This window comes from Myotis myotis, unplaced genomic scaffold, assembly GCF_014108235.1.
Source record: "Myotis myotis isolate mMyoMyo1 unplaced genomic scaffold, mMyoMyo1.p scaffold_m19_p_6, whole genome shotgun sequence".
Lineage (NCBI taxonomy): Eukaryota > Metazoa > Chordata > Mammalia > Chiroptera > Vespertilionidae > Myotis > Myotis myotis.
Window position 1 is genome coordinate 24,766,016 of NW_023416368.1, and position 14,952 is coordinate 24,780,967.

General features: G+C 42.4%; 1 protein-coding gene across 2 annotated transcripts in view; it reads left to right on the forward strand.

The window, feature by feature from the left end:
- PRELID2 (PRELI domain containing 2) overlaps positions 1–14,489 on the forward strand; it is a 59,258-nt gene extending 44,769 nt beyond the window's left edge. For both annotated transcript variants that reach the window (XM_036314404.1, XM_036314406.1), the window contains exons 6-7: positions 10,097–10,166; positions 14,231–14,489. In XM_036314404.1, the coding sequence (XP_036170297.1) occupies positions 10,097–10,156 (60 nt within the window). In that variant the 3' untranslated portion in view covers positions 10,157–10,166; positions 14,231–14,489. The remainder of the gene's footprint in view (positions 1–10,096; positions 10,167–14,230) is intronic.
- The last annotated feature ends 463 nt before the right edge of the window (positions 14,490–14,952 follow it).

Genomic DNA, 14,952 nt, shown 5'->3' on the forward strand with positions numbered 1-14,952 from the left:
CAGAAAGACCAAGTCATGATTAGAAGCTGGGGAGTTTCAGCCCCACCCCTCATCCCCCAGAGAGGAGAGAGGCACTGGAAATGGAGTTAATAATTGATCATGCCTCTGCAAGGAAGACTCCGTGAAATGCCATTAGGATGAGGTATGGAGAGCTTTCAAGATGGTGAACACATCCACACTGAGGAGGCGACTCACTCCGAGTCCATAGGGACAGAAGTTCTTATGTCTGGGACCCTCCCAACCCCACCCTGTGTATCTCTCCATCTGGTAGTGCATCTGTATCCTCTATCATATATCCTTTGATGAACCAGTAAATGTAACTGTTTCCCTGAGTTCTGTGAGCTGCTTCCGCAAATTAATCAAACCTGAGGAGGGGGCTGTTGGAACCTCCAGACTATGGCCAGTTGTTCAGAAGCACAGGTGACAATCCCAGCTGGTGACTAGTGTCTGAAGTGTGTGTGTGTGTGTCTTGTGGACTGAGCCCTTAACCTGTGGGATCTGATGTTATCTCTGGATAGATAGTGTCAGAATTGAGTTAGATTGTCGGACACTAGCTCGTGTCAGAGACTTGCTTGTTGTTGTGCCCCACCCCCCCACATGTGGTGACCAGAAGTCAGGGGTGTAGTGTTCTGTGTGAGTAGTAAAGGAGGCTCATAGGGAAGAAACAAGCACACTGTAGAAAAGAGCTGGGTTTTCCCTACACAGGTGGAAAACTGAGTATTTCCATTTTACTCCACTTTCAGTTTATTATGGGGCTGGGAATTTAAAACACACACATTTGTGTCTGTAAGCACTACAGTGTTGCCCCCCCCCCCCCTTTTCAAATGACTAAATCTTAAAAAGAGCAGGAGTTTTATCTATAGACTGCTATTTGCATATAGATACTTGGTTTTTTAGTCATTTATATGTAGTGTTTGTTCTGGTTGCTCTGGTTATATGCTTAGAATTTTTTTTTGCAAGGCCTCACTTCTTGAACTTGCCATGTACTTAATGGTTCACCGCTCGACGGTAGCTAAAGGATGTGGAGTGCGGGCGCGCCGTTGTTTTTATGTTGCTGATGTTCATGACAGCACTCCAGCTCCCAGGTGTGCCCTGATACTTCGCTCACCCTCCTCTGGTTCTTTTCCCAAGAAATGACGATCATGTTTAGCATCAAAAGCTTTTTCTTTGTGGGGAGTAAAGGGCTCTCCAGGTTGGCTCCACGTTGGCTTTTGACAATCAACCAAGGAATTCTCATCAGCAGATACTGTGTTGAAACAGAAATGCTTCTGGTACACCTTTGCCCCCCAGCCTCTCCAGTGTGCACGAGGGAGCTTCACTTGGGATCAACAGAAAACGAAATGCATTTGGAGATGTGGAAGGTGCTTTTATTCAACAGGCACAAGTGGTGCAGTCTCAACCCTGCCTCCCCTAAATTTATAAAATCAAAACCACCCCAATGTAGATGAAAATAACACTGGGATGGCAGGAAGGACCATGCTTAAGGCAATACGTCATTGTTTTGGTCATTGGAGATGAGAACCCTATAAACATGCCTTTTTAAGGAGGTGGTGTACTGAGGGCTCGGAGTTACAAAAGCCCGGGTATGAATCTGGATTCCCCTCTTACTAGCTGGGTGCCTTTGGTCAAGTTTCTTAACATACCTGAGGCTCCTTTTCCTCATGTCACTGACTCACAGGTTGGGTATGAGGACTAAATGAGACAAGGCACACAGTGTGCTCAGCACAGCCCTGTAGGGACCTCAGCCTCTCCATAATAAGTTCTTTCCTGGGCCTGCGGTTCTAATTCTGTCTCTGTTGCTGATGACCCCTGTGACCCAGAGAAAGCCTATTTACCTGGCTGGGCTCAGGGTTGTCAAACAGAGGTATTAGTGGCCCTTAGAGGTGATGCAAAGAACAGGTCAGATACGCTTTGTGAAATATGGACAAGCACAAGGTGACATGAACAAGCAGGGGCTGACATTTCCTTTAAGTCAGCGATCACCAACTGAATGGGGGTGCCTTATGGTGAGAGTCCCGTTGTGAGGGGCCCCTAGGCAGATCTAGGTCCATACAGAAGTCAGTAGCCACATTTCAGGCTACTGGGAGAAGAGGAAGTCATGGTTAACCAAAGCCTGTCATGTGTCAGTAGCTTTATGTTACCTCATCGAATCCTCAGAGCCATCCTGCCAAGGATGTGTGCTTATTCTCTTCTCTACACCCATTTTACAGGCACAGAAACAACTTTAGTGAGGCAAGTGCTCCTTGTGGAAAGAGTTGGAGAAATCCAGTTTAAATTCCAGTTTGGCCACTTACTAGCTCTGTGACCTTGAGCAAGTTATATCTGAGGCCCAGTTTCTTTCTTGGAAATGGTGAGAAGTAAAAGTGTCTTATCTCATAGGACTGTTGAGAGGATTACATGAGATAATGTAGGCTAAACCCCTGGCATGTAGTAAGCCAGTGATAAATTATCATTAACCCCAATATTGTTGAGATTTGGTGGGATGGGTTTTTGACTAAAACAGAGTTTTGGAAAATTATATTTTGCTTTGTTTAAACAACCGATTTGAAGACACAGTGGAACTGGCCCTCCATGAGAAGAGGATCACTGACTTACAGAAATTAATGAATTTGGGAGAAGGAGGAGGATAGAGATAAAAGACAAAAGGAGCATTATCTGGGCATCTATTTAATCTGGATATTGGATTTATTTATTCTGTTAGAGACAGTTCATTTTACCTCTCAGAATAGGGGAAATTATTGATGCCACAGGAATTACAGGGCCAGATTTTCGAGATATGAGTGGAAATGAGGTCCTTAGAAAATGAATTTTCTAAGACTCTCATAGGAGGATGGGATGTGGAAAAAGGTTTTATTTGCACCAAGTTGTATTTCTCAGGTTCCAATGTCCCATTACCCTCAACCCAGTCCCTTAAGAGGGGCAGCTGTGAGTTCAGCAGAGTCAGAAACAGGGCCAGTGTCCAGAGCTTCAGTTCCATGTTGCAACTGGGGGTGGCTCAGCATTCAGGCCAGATTAAAGTCTGTCAGCCCATGTGTGCAGCCCAACAGGGCAGCGCCCCATGGGGCACAGGAGAGTGCAGCCCCCTGCTGCCAGAGTCCCCAGAGGGCCTGGTGCTGGGAGAGAGCCTTTTCTTTGGAAGTTTATATATTTAGATTTTGAGCTCTTGCAGTGTCCATGCCCATCCTGGCCACTGACTCCCTTGCAGATGTGATTGAAGGGCAAGCACCTTCCCAGGTCACTCAGACCTTACTGGGCATGAGTCTAAATGGCCTCTCCAGTCCCAGCCTTTATCGATCAGCAGGGAACAGACTTCAAAAATGTTGAATGCAGCCTTTTTAAAATAAAGCTGTATCAATGACATGCCTATATTATCTGGTCTCCCCTTTCACTCCTTTCCTGTTAAATAATAACCCGGTTACTACAATGGCATCATTATGACTGAGCTTAATTAAATCTGATGAATAGTGAAAAAATGACTGATAAAGGGAACTGATAGGTACCTTGTTCTTTAGTTTGCCAGTCCAAGAGTTGGTCCTGGGCCCAATTGTTGCCAGGCACTGAGGTAGTCCTGCTTTGATGTAAGGAAGATTGTCTTATAGTTTGGGGTGACGTAGGTGGGATATGGAGTAGAAAGCTTCCCATCAACAGAGGTTTCTAAGCAGGTAAGAGATGATTAATGTCATACCATGGGTGGGATGTGGCACCGGGTGGGAGGCTGGCCTTGAGTAGTGGTGAAAAAGCCATATTTTGCACAAAGTCCAAGTCAAGAACAATGAAATTATAGAAAGGTCACGTTTTTAAATATTAAAAATGGGGGTAGGGGAAAGTAACCTTATAAAATAGAAACACGCCAATAACTACATGACTCTTAGCCCTAAACTGTTCATGTCAGGTCAGGGTTTATGTGAAAATTGGCATTATGGAAATGGCTTTGTAATCTTTCATTCTGATATTTGATGCCAGGAGAACTCTATAAACCAGATGGGCCACTTTTGATCCTTTACTGAGAATTTTCTATCTGGACTAAAATAATATAATGTCATCTCCAATTTTTAGATTTTATTATTTGGTGATATATTCTTTTCCATTACAAATCGAGATTAAATATTCACAAGGAGAGAGGAAGCTTTATAATGTGAAGCAAAGGCATCTAAATTATTGTATTAGTTTAATGTTCTGCAGTTACACCTAAAGATTTTAGGTTCCTTATCAAAATAAAAATGAATCTTACTCAAGAGTTTATTAGCCAGTTTGGGAAAATTATATTGAAGTCATACATTCTGTCAGGATATTCCTACTTGAAAAGTATTGTATTTAAAATAATTTGTAGATGTGATTAAATATTGATTCACATATTCAGAATCATGCAGGAGGACTAAAATCTGATTTATATATCAGGTTTTTTGAACATAGTCAATAGGGAAGGGAAGAATAGCTCTTGCTATGTACTCACCATTATGATAGGCATTTTCACATCCATAATTCCATTGCGAACTCCGCCCCCCAGTGTTGGAAGATCCTGGATCCTGGACTCTCAATCCTGATAGCCTCGGGTGGAAGCAAAGCTTTGCTTCTTAGTGATTACGTGATTTTTGTCTGGATGTTTGATTTCTCTGAGCCTCTGTTCCCATAAAATAAAAAAAAGAAAGATAATAATCCTCTAAGGCAGACAGGAGGTTAAAATAAGCCAATGCAGGTAAAGTGCTCAGCACAGAGCTTGCCAGTACGTGCCAGTGAATTTTAATTATTAGTACTGTTTCATAGATGAGGAAGTCTTAAAAAGAGCTGGACAGCATTAGATTAAAAGATGCTTTATTGAGGCAAAAGGTCTCTTCCTGGAGAATCTGAGTAGTGTTTCTCTCACCTTTTCCTATAAAAACTGGATGCAGGTCCCTCCCTCTAGGTCTCTCTCCATCTCAGGGAGCTTACATTCTATTGGGAGAGGGGGGACAGACAGTACAAAGTGTTTTAAAAGCAGGACAGTTATTTATAGTGACAAATGCTGTAAAGACAGTAATAAAGACAGCTGACTTAGCTTGGTTCGTCAGGGTGTCTCTGAGGAGGTGAGTTGAAGTCTGAAGATTGCCGGGAGCTAGCAAGCCACTGACGGTCTGGTTATGTTCCTGCTGGAAACAAAGGGAACAGTGAGTAAACAAGAAAGGATCCAAGTGGTAGACAGACAACCACAGTATAGTGGTTATCAGAGGGAAAGGAGGGTGGGGAGGTAGAAGAGGGTAAAGGGGCAATAAGAAACAAATAAACAGAAGGAAGGAACTGAGCATGTCCTATGAAGAGAAAGCAGGCCTGTGAATGTCCAGCAGTGAGGGGAGAATGGGGGGAGCTGTAGCTGAGGTGGGCTGGGAGCCGGTCATTGAGAGCCTGATAGCCATGTGGATTTTATTATAAAAGCAATGGATAGAGTGTGGATTTTATTATAAAAGCAATGGATACTATTAGAATGTTGAAGCAGGGTGGTGGCATATTCTTATTCTACCTTTTATTCATATATAAATGAAAATATTTGAAGACAGTTTTATGTAAGCCAACTTAATAAAAATATTAGAATGATGGGTGTGGGTGGAGGGGGGTCAATGGGAAAAACAAACAAAGAGGACATCTGTAATACTTTTCACAATAAAGAAAAAAATAGAATCAAAAGGGAAGTGAGGTTTTTAAAGTAAACTTGTTGCAAATCTTTTTATCAAAAGGTGAGTGGTCTTATCATGTAAACTTCAGCATCTGAAATGACCCGCTTTCTAAGTTCCTGACTAACCCGGATTCTTCAGGGCTCATTTTAAGTCCCATCTCACTGTTAGTGTTTCCACATCATTCCTTTATTTTTATCTTTTATCCTTTATTCTTTCCTTCATATCCTGACCTTTTCAACCACACTGTTAAGAATGGTAACTACTGGACAGAGGCACTGTAATTCCCAATTTCAAATTTATCAGCCTGGCATTCAAAAGTAGTCCATTGATTAGTTTCACAATCTACCAGCTTTGAGCACCTATTGTGTGCCAGATTCTGCACTAGACAGAAAGGATAGAAATGTAAGTCACTTCTCTTCCCTGTCTCTGAGCACTTCATTATCTAATGCAGTAGACCTGTAAGCTGATGATTGATGGGTTGACTGATAGATTCATTCATCCAGTAGACAATTACTGCACGCCTTCTATGTACCAGGCATTTTTCCTCCCTAGAGCATACAACTTGAATAAGATGGACCCACCCTATGCCTTTTCTTTATCACATAATAAAATGAAGTGGATTCATGGTTTGTCTGTCCAAAAAGCTTTTAAGCCAAGTCTGTAAAGGTGGATCCACTTAATGTTTGTTCTGCATTTCAGGAATCATCATGTGATAAGTGGTGAAAATTTAGTCCCTTTAAGCCCCATCTCCTGGGGGTTGAGTTTAAGCGTTGGAACTTTATTTGAAAGGATTGTATTGATTGGGCTTGGCCTCACTGGTAGGGCTTTTTCTTTTTTTTAAATTACTTTATAGGTCTCTCACTTTATCTCTCTCTCTCTCCCCCCCCCCCCCCCATTTTCCACCTTCTATTTCAAGCTGTTCTGCTTAAAAAGATTAAAGTGGTATGAGAGAGGGGGGAAAAGGGGAATAAAAATCAACTGTCGCACTGTGAACATAATTGATTCAATAAATAACGTCTTTCAATTCCCCAGGCAAACCTCAAAGTCTTCACTTATGTCAATTAGTGTTCCTCTCTGTAAGTGGTGGGTTCCTAATTTAGACGGATGGGGGAGAGTTCACAGAGCTTGCTTCCTAAGGAAGGAGTGTGCTTTTCTGGTTTTAAAGACATAATGTGTTGATTTAGGTGCCCACTCTGCAAAAAGAAGCTTGAAGCAGAATTAATGTGGCTGTTTCTCATCTTCTTGAAAATAGAAGGAAGACATTCAGTTATTGTCCAGGGGTTTGTTGAAACAACAACAACAAAGGAAAATGGGGAAGAAAATCTGCTAGACTATATGATACAGGGACTTTGTCTTGTTTGTTCACCATTTATTGTCAGTGCACATAGTAGGTGCACAATACATATTTGCTGGCTGGATCTCTTAAATGAATGAGAGAAGAAAGGAGAACAATTCAGGTCTGAGATTAAATTTCATTCCAGAGGTTATTTCACCACCTGCCCCATCCCTCTTCTTTCCCATCTAATCCTTTAAAAGGAGAGTAACTCTAAAGTATAAGATTGTTGTATATACTGTATCTTCAGACATGAATTTCGTCAATTTCCAGACCGGCAGAGTTGAAAGGGATCTTGGAAGTGATGTTAAGCTGCCATTTATAAATTCTAGTAAATGGACACGTTGTGTTTTAGAACCACGTGAGGTGTGTTATAAATCTGCAGATTCCAGGCTCCAACACTGGAAGTTGTGGCTGAGTCAGTCTGGATAGGGCTTGGGCATCAGTATTTGTCTTTGTGGGTTCTTAGGAATTCCTGTGAGCAGCTGGGTGTGGATAGTACTAACTAGTCAGACTTGCTATTCCCTGAGCTCTATTGGTTTAAGTCAGTGGTTGGCAAACTGCAGCTCGCGAGCCACATGCGGCTCTTTGGCCCCTTGAGTGTGGCTCTTCCACAAAATATCAACTTCTGCGCATGGGCCACGAAGTTTCAGTCGCACTGTACATGCACACCGCACGTGGTATTTTGTGGAAGAGCCATACTCAAGGGGCCAAAGAGCCACATGTGGCTCACGAGCTGCGGTTTGCCAACCACTGGTTTAAGTTACTTCTTGGGAAAGGTGACTAGCCCAGGAGAATAATTGGCAGACAGCGACCCAGGTGTCCTGACTGAGGACAGTGCACCGGACCTGAAGTTTGCTGCTTTGTTTACCCAACACTCTATGCTCCTTAGTGTTCTGCCAAGACCTTTTAATTAATGCTTCTTCCTTCCAAGTGATAATATTTGTGGTGACAGTCAGCCAGAATCTGGAGGATCTTCTGAAATGTTTACAGAATGTTACATTTTGTTGAATGTATTTTGGTACTAAATATGATGTTTTATTGTCTTCTCTGGAGATGCATCCCTCTCCCATGGCTCAGAATAAACCCCCAATAGGAAGCCACTTCTTTTCTCTTGTAGTCTCTCTGAGAATCATCAGGGCACTTGTTACTCGCATTCCCATTAAATCAAAGGCATCTTGTGAAGGGTTGGGAACCTGTATTTTAAATATGTTTTTATTAATTTGTTAGAGAGAGATAGAAACATCGATCGGGTGCCTCCTGCATGCCCCCTGCTGGGGATTGAGCCTGCAACCCAGGCATGTGCCCTGACTGGGAATCAAACTGTGATCTCTTGGTGCATGGGACAATGCTCAATTCACTGAGCCATACCAGCTGGGCAGGAATCTGTATTTTAAATTAGCTTTGATCATTAGTATTCTTTCTAAACTATTTTCCAGTCCCTGAGAACTGTGTTCCATGTCCCTGGATCCAGCTTTGACTTCCTTTAGACCCTAGCCCAGTGGTTCTCAACCTGTGGATCGCGACCCCTTTGGCGGTCGAACAACCCTTTCACAGGGGTCGCCCAAGACCATCCTGCATATCAGATATTTACATTATGATTCATAACAGTAGCAACATTACAGTTATGAAGTAGCAACGAAAATAATTTTATGGTTGGGTCACAACATGAGGAACTGTATTTAAAGGGCCAGAAGGTTTAGAACCACTGCCCTAGCCTATAATTACATCATAATCCTGTCTTCCCATCTGACGATTTATCTTCTGGTCTTCAGAACTTGTTCTTGAAGGAAGAAAGAGGGACTATCTTCGTTCCTGTTTCCTCCAGGGGACTTGACTGGCCGAGGTGGGTGGGTAGGCAGTTGAAATGTACAGTAGTGGAGTGAGCATGGTGAGAAGGTTAGGAGGTGGCCCCTGAAACACAGGAGAATGCCTGTGTTCTTTCCTGCTGTATTACTTAATAGCTGTGTAACTTTGGGCAAATTACTTAAACTTCTTTGAGTTTCTGTTGCCTCACCAGTAAGATGGGTAAGAATGGTACTTGTTCTGAGTTTTGTGTGTATTAAACAAGGTGTCCTAGGTCAGCTGTCAGGACACACTGAGAGATGGAGATCTGGGTGCAGAGGGTTATCGAAGAGGACCTTAGGGACAACTTGTGAGGAAGGCAGGATTAGGCTGCAGGTGACATTGAACTGTGACACAGTTGCAGTGAAGGTCTCAGCTGATCCCATGGGGAGCTGGAGATGGGATGCTCCTTAGAGTTGTTCCAAATTGAGGGAAGGGGGCCAGGCCTTTAGACCCCTGTATCCACCAGTCATTGCATGTGGGCTGCCCCTGGAGAGGGGACATGATCTCGGGGAAGGCAGCCCTTTGGCTGAGAGGGTGGCTGTGTGCCATCAGCAGCCGACAATGCTGGCAGAGGGTAGGGAGGTGCCTGAGTCCCTGAGCAGATGTCCTCAGTGCACCCAGCACCCACAACCCAGGATAATGCACGTAAAACCTTAGCAGTGAATGTAGAACCTTTGTGAATATTCAATTAATATTAACAATTGCCATATTATTCCAGCTCTGCCAATGCCATGTAGTAGCTGGGGGCTTTTAAGAAGTTAACTTCTCACCCTAACCAGTTTGGCTCAGTGGATGGAGCAACGGCCTGCGGACTGGGGGGGTCCCGGGTTCGATTCCGGTCAAGGGGATGTACCTTGGTTGCGGGCACATCCCCAGTAGGGGGTGTGCAAGAGGCAGCTGATCGATGTTTCTCTCTCATCGATGTTTCTAACTCTCTATCCTTCTTCCTTCCTCTCTGTAAAAAATCAATAAAATATATATTTTTTTAAAAAGAAGTTAACTTCTCTGGACTGTCTTCTTATGTCTCCATTTTAAAATGGAGATCCTAAACTCCCTACTTCCCTGAGTAGTTCTGAGCACACATGGAGATAATATATGTGAAATTGATGAGCAGATTAGAAAAATGTACAGCGTGACTGTGAGCCTACTTTTCGGAAATGAATATAGGGCCATGACTTGGATTCCTTGAAAGGGGAGGGTTGTGATCACTGTAAAAGCTCTTGTCTGTGAAATGTGGCGTTTTGATTTTTCTTTCTTCTCTCTACAGGGAATTAGAATAATGGAGATGCTGCTGAAGGAGCAGTGTGGTGCCCCCTCAGCCGAGTAAAGAACCATCAGTGAGTACCAAGAGCCTAACCAGAATTGGTTACTCAGGCCATGTGTTCATGCTTATAAGCCTGGTGTTATGCATCTGCCTCCTTGGGCTATTCATGCTGTACATTTCCTGGTTGTATACACAGGGGATGATCTCACAGGTGTTTCATTATCTGTTCTGTATCTTTACTTACTTGGTTCTTGATTTTCAGAGCACTTTTGTACTACGTGCTGGGTTACAACTGCACTCAAATTGTTTAAACTGCTCAGCGCAATCCAACATGATTATCACTCTCAAGGTGGCATAGGTTTGTAGAGACCGGAGCTCAGCATAAACGGAAGCTTTAATTTTATTGTTCTGAGAACAAGGAAAGGAGGGATTTAGAGTTTCTGAAAGGGATATCTTGACTGGCCAGTGAAATAAATATATTTTATCAGTCATCAATTGGGGATGGCTGCCTGAAATGCTATGGAGAAGGACTCTGAGGCCTTGAAAATAATTCTCAAGCTCTGGGTCAGGGTGTGTTGATTGATTAGCAATGTCTGTCACAGACACAGAATGGAAGAAAGAGCACTTTTGCAGGAGCACATGCCCCTTCTAGTTTAGGGCAAGTAATATAGGGTTAACAGATAGCAGGGAGATTTCAGAATTACTTTTTCCCCTTGAGTTTTTATTGTCTACATCAAGGAGAATGGCTTCATAGTGGAAAGGGAATAAAAAAGTTATTTAAGAGAGACTCAAAGCCTAAAATAAATGTGTATAGTGGATTTGCATCTTATAACATTTATTGGACTTGGATTTTTAACATCTGATAGAAGGTAAGACCTTTAAGCAGTGCAAACATTGTCTTGGGTATTTCAAAATTATCTCTAATTTCCTTATGTTGGCTTAAAACTGTGGTACACATGGTTTTGTATGAGCAACCTGGTATTCCATACGATAAAGCCTGAGGGGAATTAACCAAGGAAGAAGCGAAAGGAGCATTTATGTGCAAGAAGCTCAGCATTCAGAGCATACTGGTCACACCTCTGCATGGGAATTTGAGAATTATAAAGTGTTTCTGCTTGTTTGCAGGCTTGACTTCATGTATACTTAACACATATTAATAGATTTATTGATTCCCGGGAAGGGGAAACAAGATCATTTCCTGTAGCACAGGCATGGTGCACGGCAGTTGCTCAAAAAATGTTGGAATAGAATCGGAGTATTGTGTGCTCCCATATCCACTCTGTTCTTTGGAAAGTTGTAAGAAGATCGTCTCCCTGCGTTCCCAGGCTGACGTTTTTGTGAAGCTCACTAAGCCCCTCCAGTGTTTGTGTGCTCAGGCACAGATTCTGTCTTACCCAGGAGAGTGGGATGAGGCGTCAGCTCCATGCTAAATAAGAGAATGAGGGACGAGTATATCTTGGTTTTCAAACTTTAAATTGGTGGTTTTGAAACTTGAGTGAATATCAGAATCATCTGGAGGATTTTTTGAACCATGGCTCGATGGGTCCCACCTCCAGAGTTTCTGATTCAGTAGGTCTGGGTGGAACCTGAGAAGTTGTTTTTAACGTTTCCAGGCAGTGCTGCTGCTGCTGCTGCGCCAGGGACCATGGTGTGAGAACCATAGCTTAAATGAGTTTGCATCTCTGAATGGAGACAGATTGAAGGGGCTCTGAGAACGCTATTAGCTGGAATTCGACACTGTTGTCATGTATTCCATCGATTTTAGATTCACCAGAGAAATGACTGTGTGTGGCTTTACCAGTATCTCAGCCTCTTGCCTTTTTTCCTGCTTGAATGTTGACGGGCTCCACACTGGAGCCAAGACAACGGAAAAGAAAGGAGACAAGGCTCACACCAACTTGTGTTTTTTATTTAAAGCAGCAGTCACCAACTGGTGGTCTGTGAGGTCCGAAAGGTTGGCGACCACTGATTTCGAGCGTTGCTAGTGCAAATGAGGAAATTAAACAAGCATTCCCTGTTGTCTTAAATTACCTATTTTTGTTGTTGTTTGTTTTTGTTTTTAGAGCTAAGTGTGAACTCAGGACTTTGTAGTGTTTCTGAAAAGTTACTTATTTTCCTCTCTTAAGGGAAGCGGTTGAGGTCTGGATACCACCAAGAGTTCAGTGCAGGACAGTTAAAGATTTAAAGCACTTAATGACATGGAGTTCCTGAAGGATTTACATAATTCAGACTTTAATTATCCATGATTCTCAGAGGAGCAAATGTAAAGTAAGAGATATTATAACCTTCCCACAGAAATCCACAATTACATTCACAGTTACTACAAATTAGAAACTATTGCTAGGCTTTAAGCTTTTTTCAAAATCAGCTTCATTGAGATATTATCTCTGTAAAACTAAGTTGACCAATTTTGAGTGCACAGTTTGGTGAGTTTTGACAGATATATCTATACAGTTATGTAAGTATCACCAAAAGCATGAGATAGGACATTTTGAGGGTCTGCTGTGCTGCAATGTTGTTGGCTGCTTATTGTTTCCTGTTTTTAACCCCATTTTCTTGACTATTTTTACAAAGTTTTTGCAAACTTGAAATGTGGTTGTTTTAATGGAACTCTTCGTTTTTTTTTTTCTTCTTCAAAATTAGCTTATAGAAAGCATGAGAATGGTTTAAATGGGAGAACTACTGATTTTATGAGCAGTAAAATGCCACATTAAGAGAAAGGTGTGAGGAATGAGTTCTGTAGCTATAGAGCAGGGATCGACCCAGAGCCCAAATCCAGCCTGCTGTCTGCTTTTGCAAATAAAGTTTTATTGGCATGCAGCTATGTTCCCGGCTGTGTTCTCACTACAACTGCAGAGAGAATTGCTGTGACAGACATCTTACACACTGCAAAGCCTAAAATATTTTCTATCTGGTCTTTTAAGAAAATGTTTCTGTCCCCTGGGTTAGAGCATGCCCTCTCCTAAATTAGCATCAGGTCACCTTGTGGGGTGGTTTGGCCTTTTTTTAAACGTAGCATTTGATCACATCTTCCCTCTATTCCAAAGTTAATAATGTGACAGTTTATGTTCTCTGCATTAGCTCCGACATCACCACTTGGGTGATGTTATTTTAAGACATAAAAAGCATTAAAGTGAACACAACAATGAAGTTAACATACCGGCTGCAGCAATCATTAAAATTGCTCATGAAGTTCCAAGGCCCATGCCTGGTGGCATAGGTGTATAGGCATCCATGTGGCAGGTAACGTGGCACTGTGATGTGGCCGTGGTAGGTGCTGTGGCCGTGTGCTCCATTTGCCAGCTTTGGGCTTTTGCAATTTTTTTTTAATAAAAACATTCTGTGGGGTTTGTACAAATATATGTAAGGAGACATTATTTTTATATTTCTACATGGTAAGGAGATATTATTTAATATTTCTATATGATACCACATTTCAAATTTGCACAATTTACAAGCCTGTTTCTGTTCTGTTTGTTCATTTATTTTGTTCTCGGATTCTGTATATAAGTAAATCATATGGTATTTGTCTTTCTCTGTCAAAAATGTTATTCATAATTTACATTCACATAGAATATGACTACATTGTGTGTGGTACCTAGCCCTAAAGATACTCCCCAGCGCCCTCTGGCCCGTATGTTCAAGTGGGCGTTGGACAGTTAAAAAGCTTAGCAGGTGATTTTTCTCAAGAGCCAAACTGGAGGTTCATAAGTCTCACTAACCAATATGCTTGTGCTGCTGCTGCTGACACGTCCATTGGATAGATTTTTGATTTCCTGTCATTTTTGAATAAAACAAATAGCCCTGACATGTGTTTGTTCTTGCCTCTGGCAGTTGGGAGACCGGGCACGCTGAGGTTCAATAACACAGCAGAATTCTTTCACATCGGAATGATTAAGACCTCAGTTTCAGCTATATCTTTGCACTAGCCCCTTTAGGTGGTTGGACTTAATAAAAGGAGGTGCTTGCTCTGTTCCAAGATCATTAGGAGGCAGAAATGCAATTTCTTCGAAAATTACCTATAGTAATAGAACTCAAGTGACTCGTGTAAGAGTTGCTTCAGAAAAGAGGGCAAGTAAGTATTGATTGGTGAGACATGTTTATGAGGTGATAAAGCCTGTTTGCTTTCTCTTGCAGGGGAGCTGTGTTGTGTCTACTTTTGCTCGAGAATCACTTCTCGGACACAACATCTCCAAGACTCAATTTTCGAAATGCAGGTTTAAGGATGCAGTATCGGCAGCTTGAAGAAGAGGAGACTTTCTTGCCGGGACCTGAAATGACACACCTCCCTGAGAGCCAGCCTCAGTAGCGGCACTCATGGAGATAAGTCCTCCCAGCTGGATTTTTATGGCATAGACTCTTCACGATTTTACAAATAAAGGGAAAACTCATAGAAGATGATGTTGCCCTTCTTGAGGGTACCCTGCTGATTGCCTGGTGTTGGGTTTGGGTAGCCAGGGACAGGCTTGGACACTGGTGTTTGTGCCTTTATGTGATCTGCATCATTGCCCATAGGATTCATGAGAGGATTCTGGGACAAGTAAAGGAATGGAACCTGATACCTGACTCACAGGTGGCCTGGAACAGATAGGAATGTGCCAGACCTGAGGTGAAGTGAAGGCACATCTATAGTTATGATGAAGGTTCTCAGAAATCAGGAGCATTGGATTTAGACCCATAAGTACTACATAATTGCCATCATTATCGCTTTTATAATGTAACATGTGAGCTGTGGTTTGTTTCGCTGAAAAAACATCGGATGGAGAATGGGGAGGTTATATGTGCATAATCTTGGCTCCTACTAGTCCATTCTGAGATGTGGAGCAGACATAACCTCTCTGTTTTCACTAGGCAAGTGG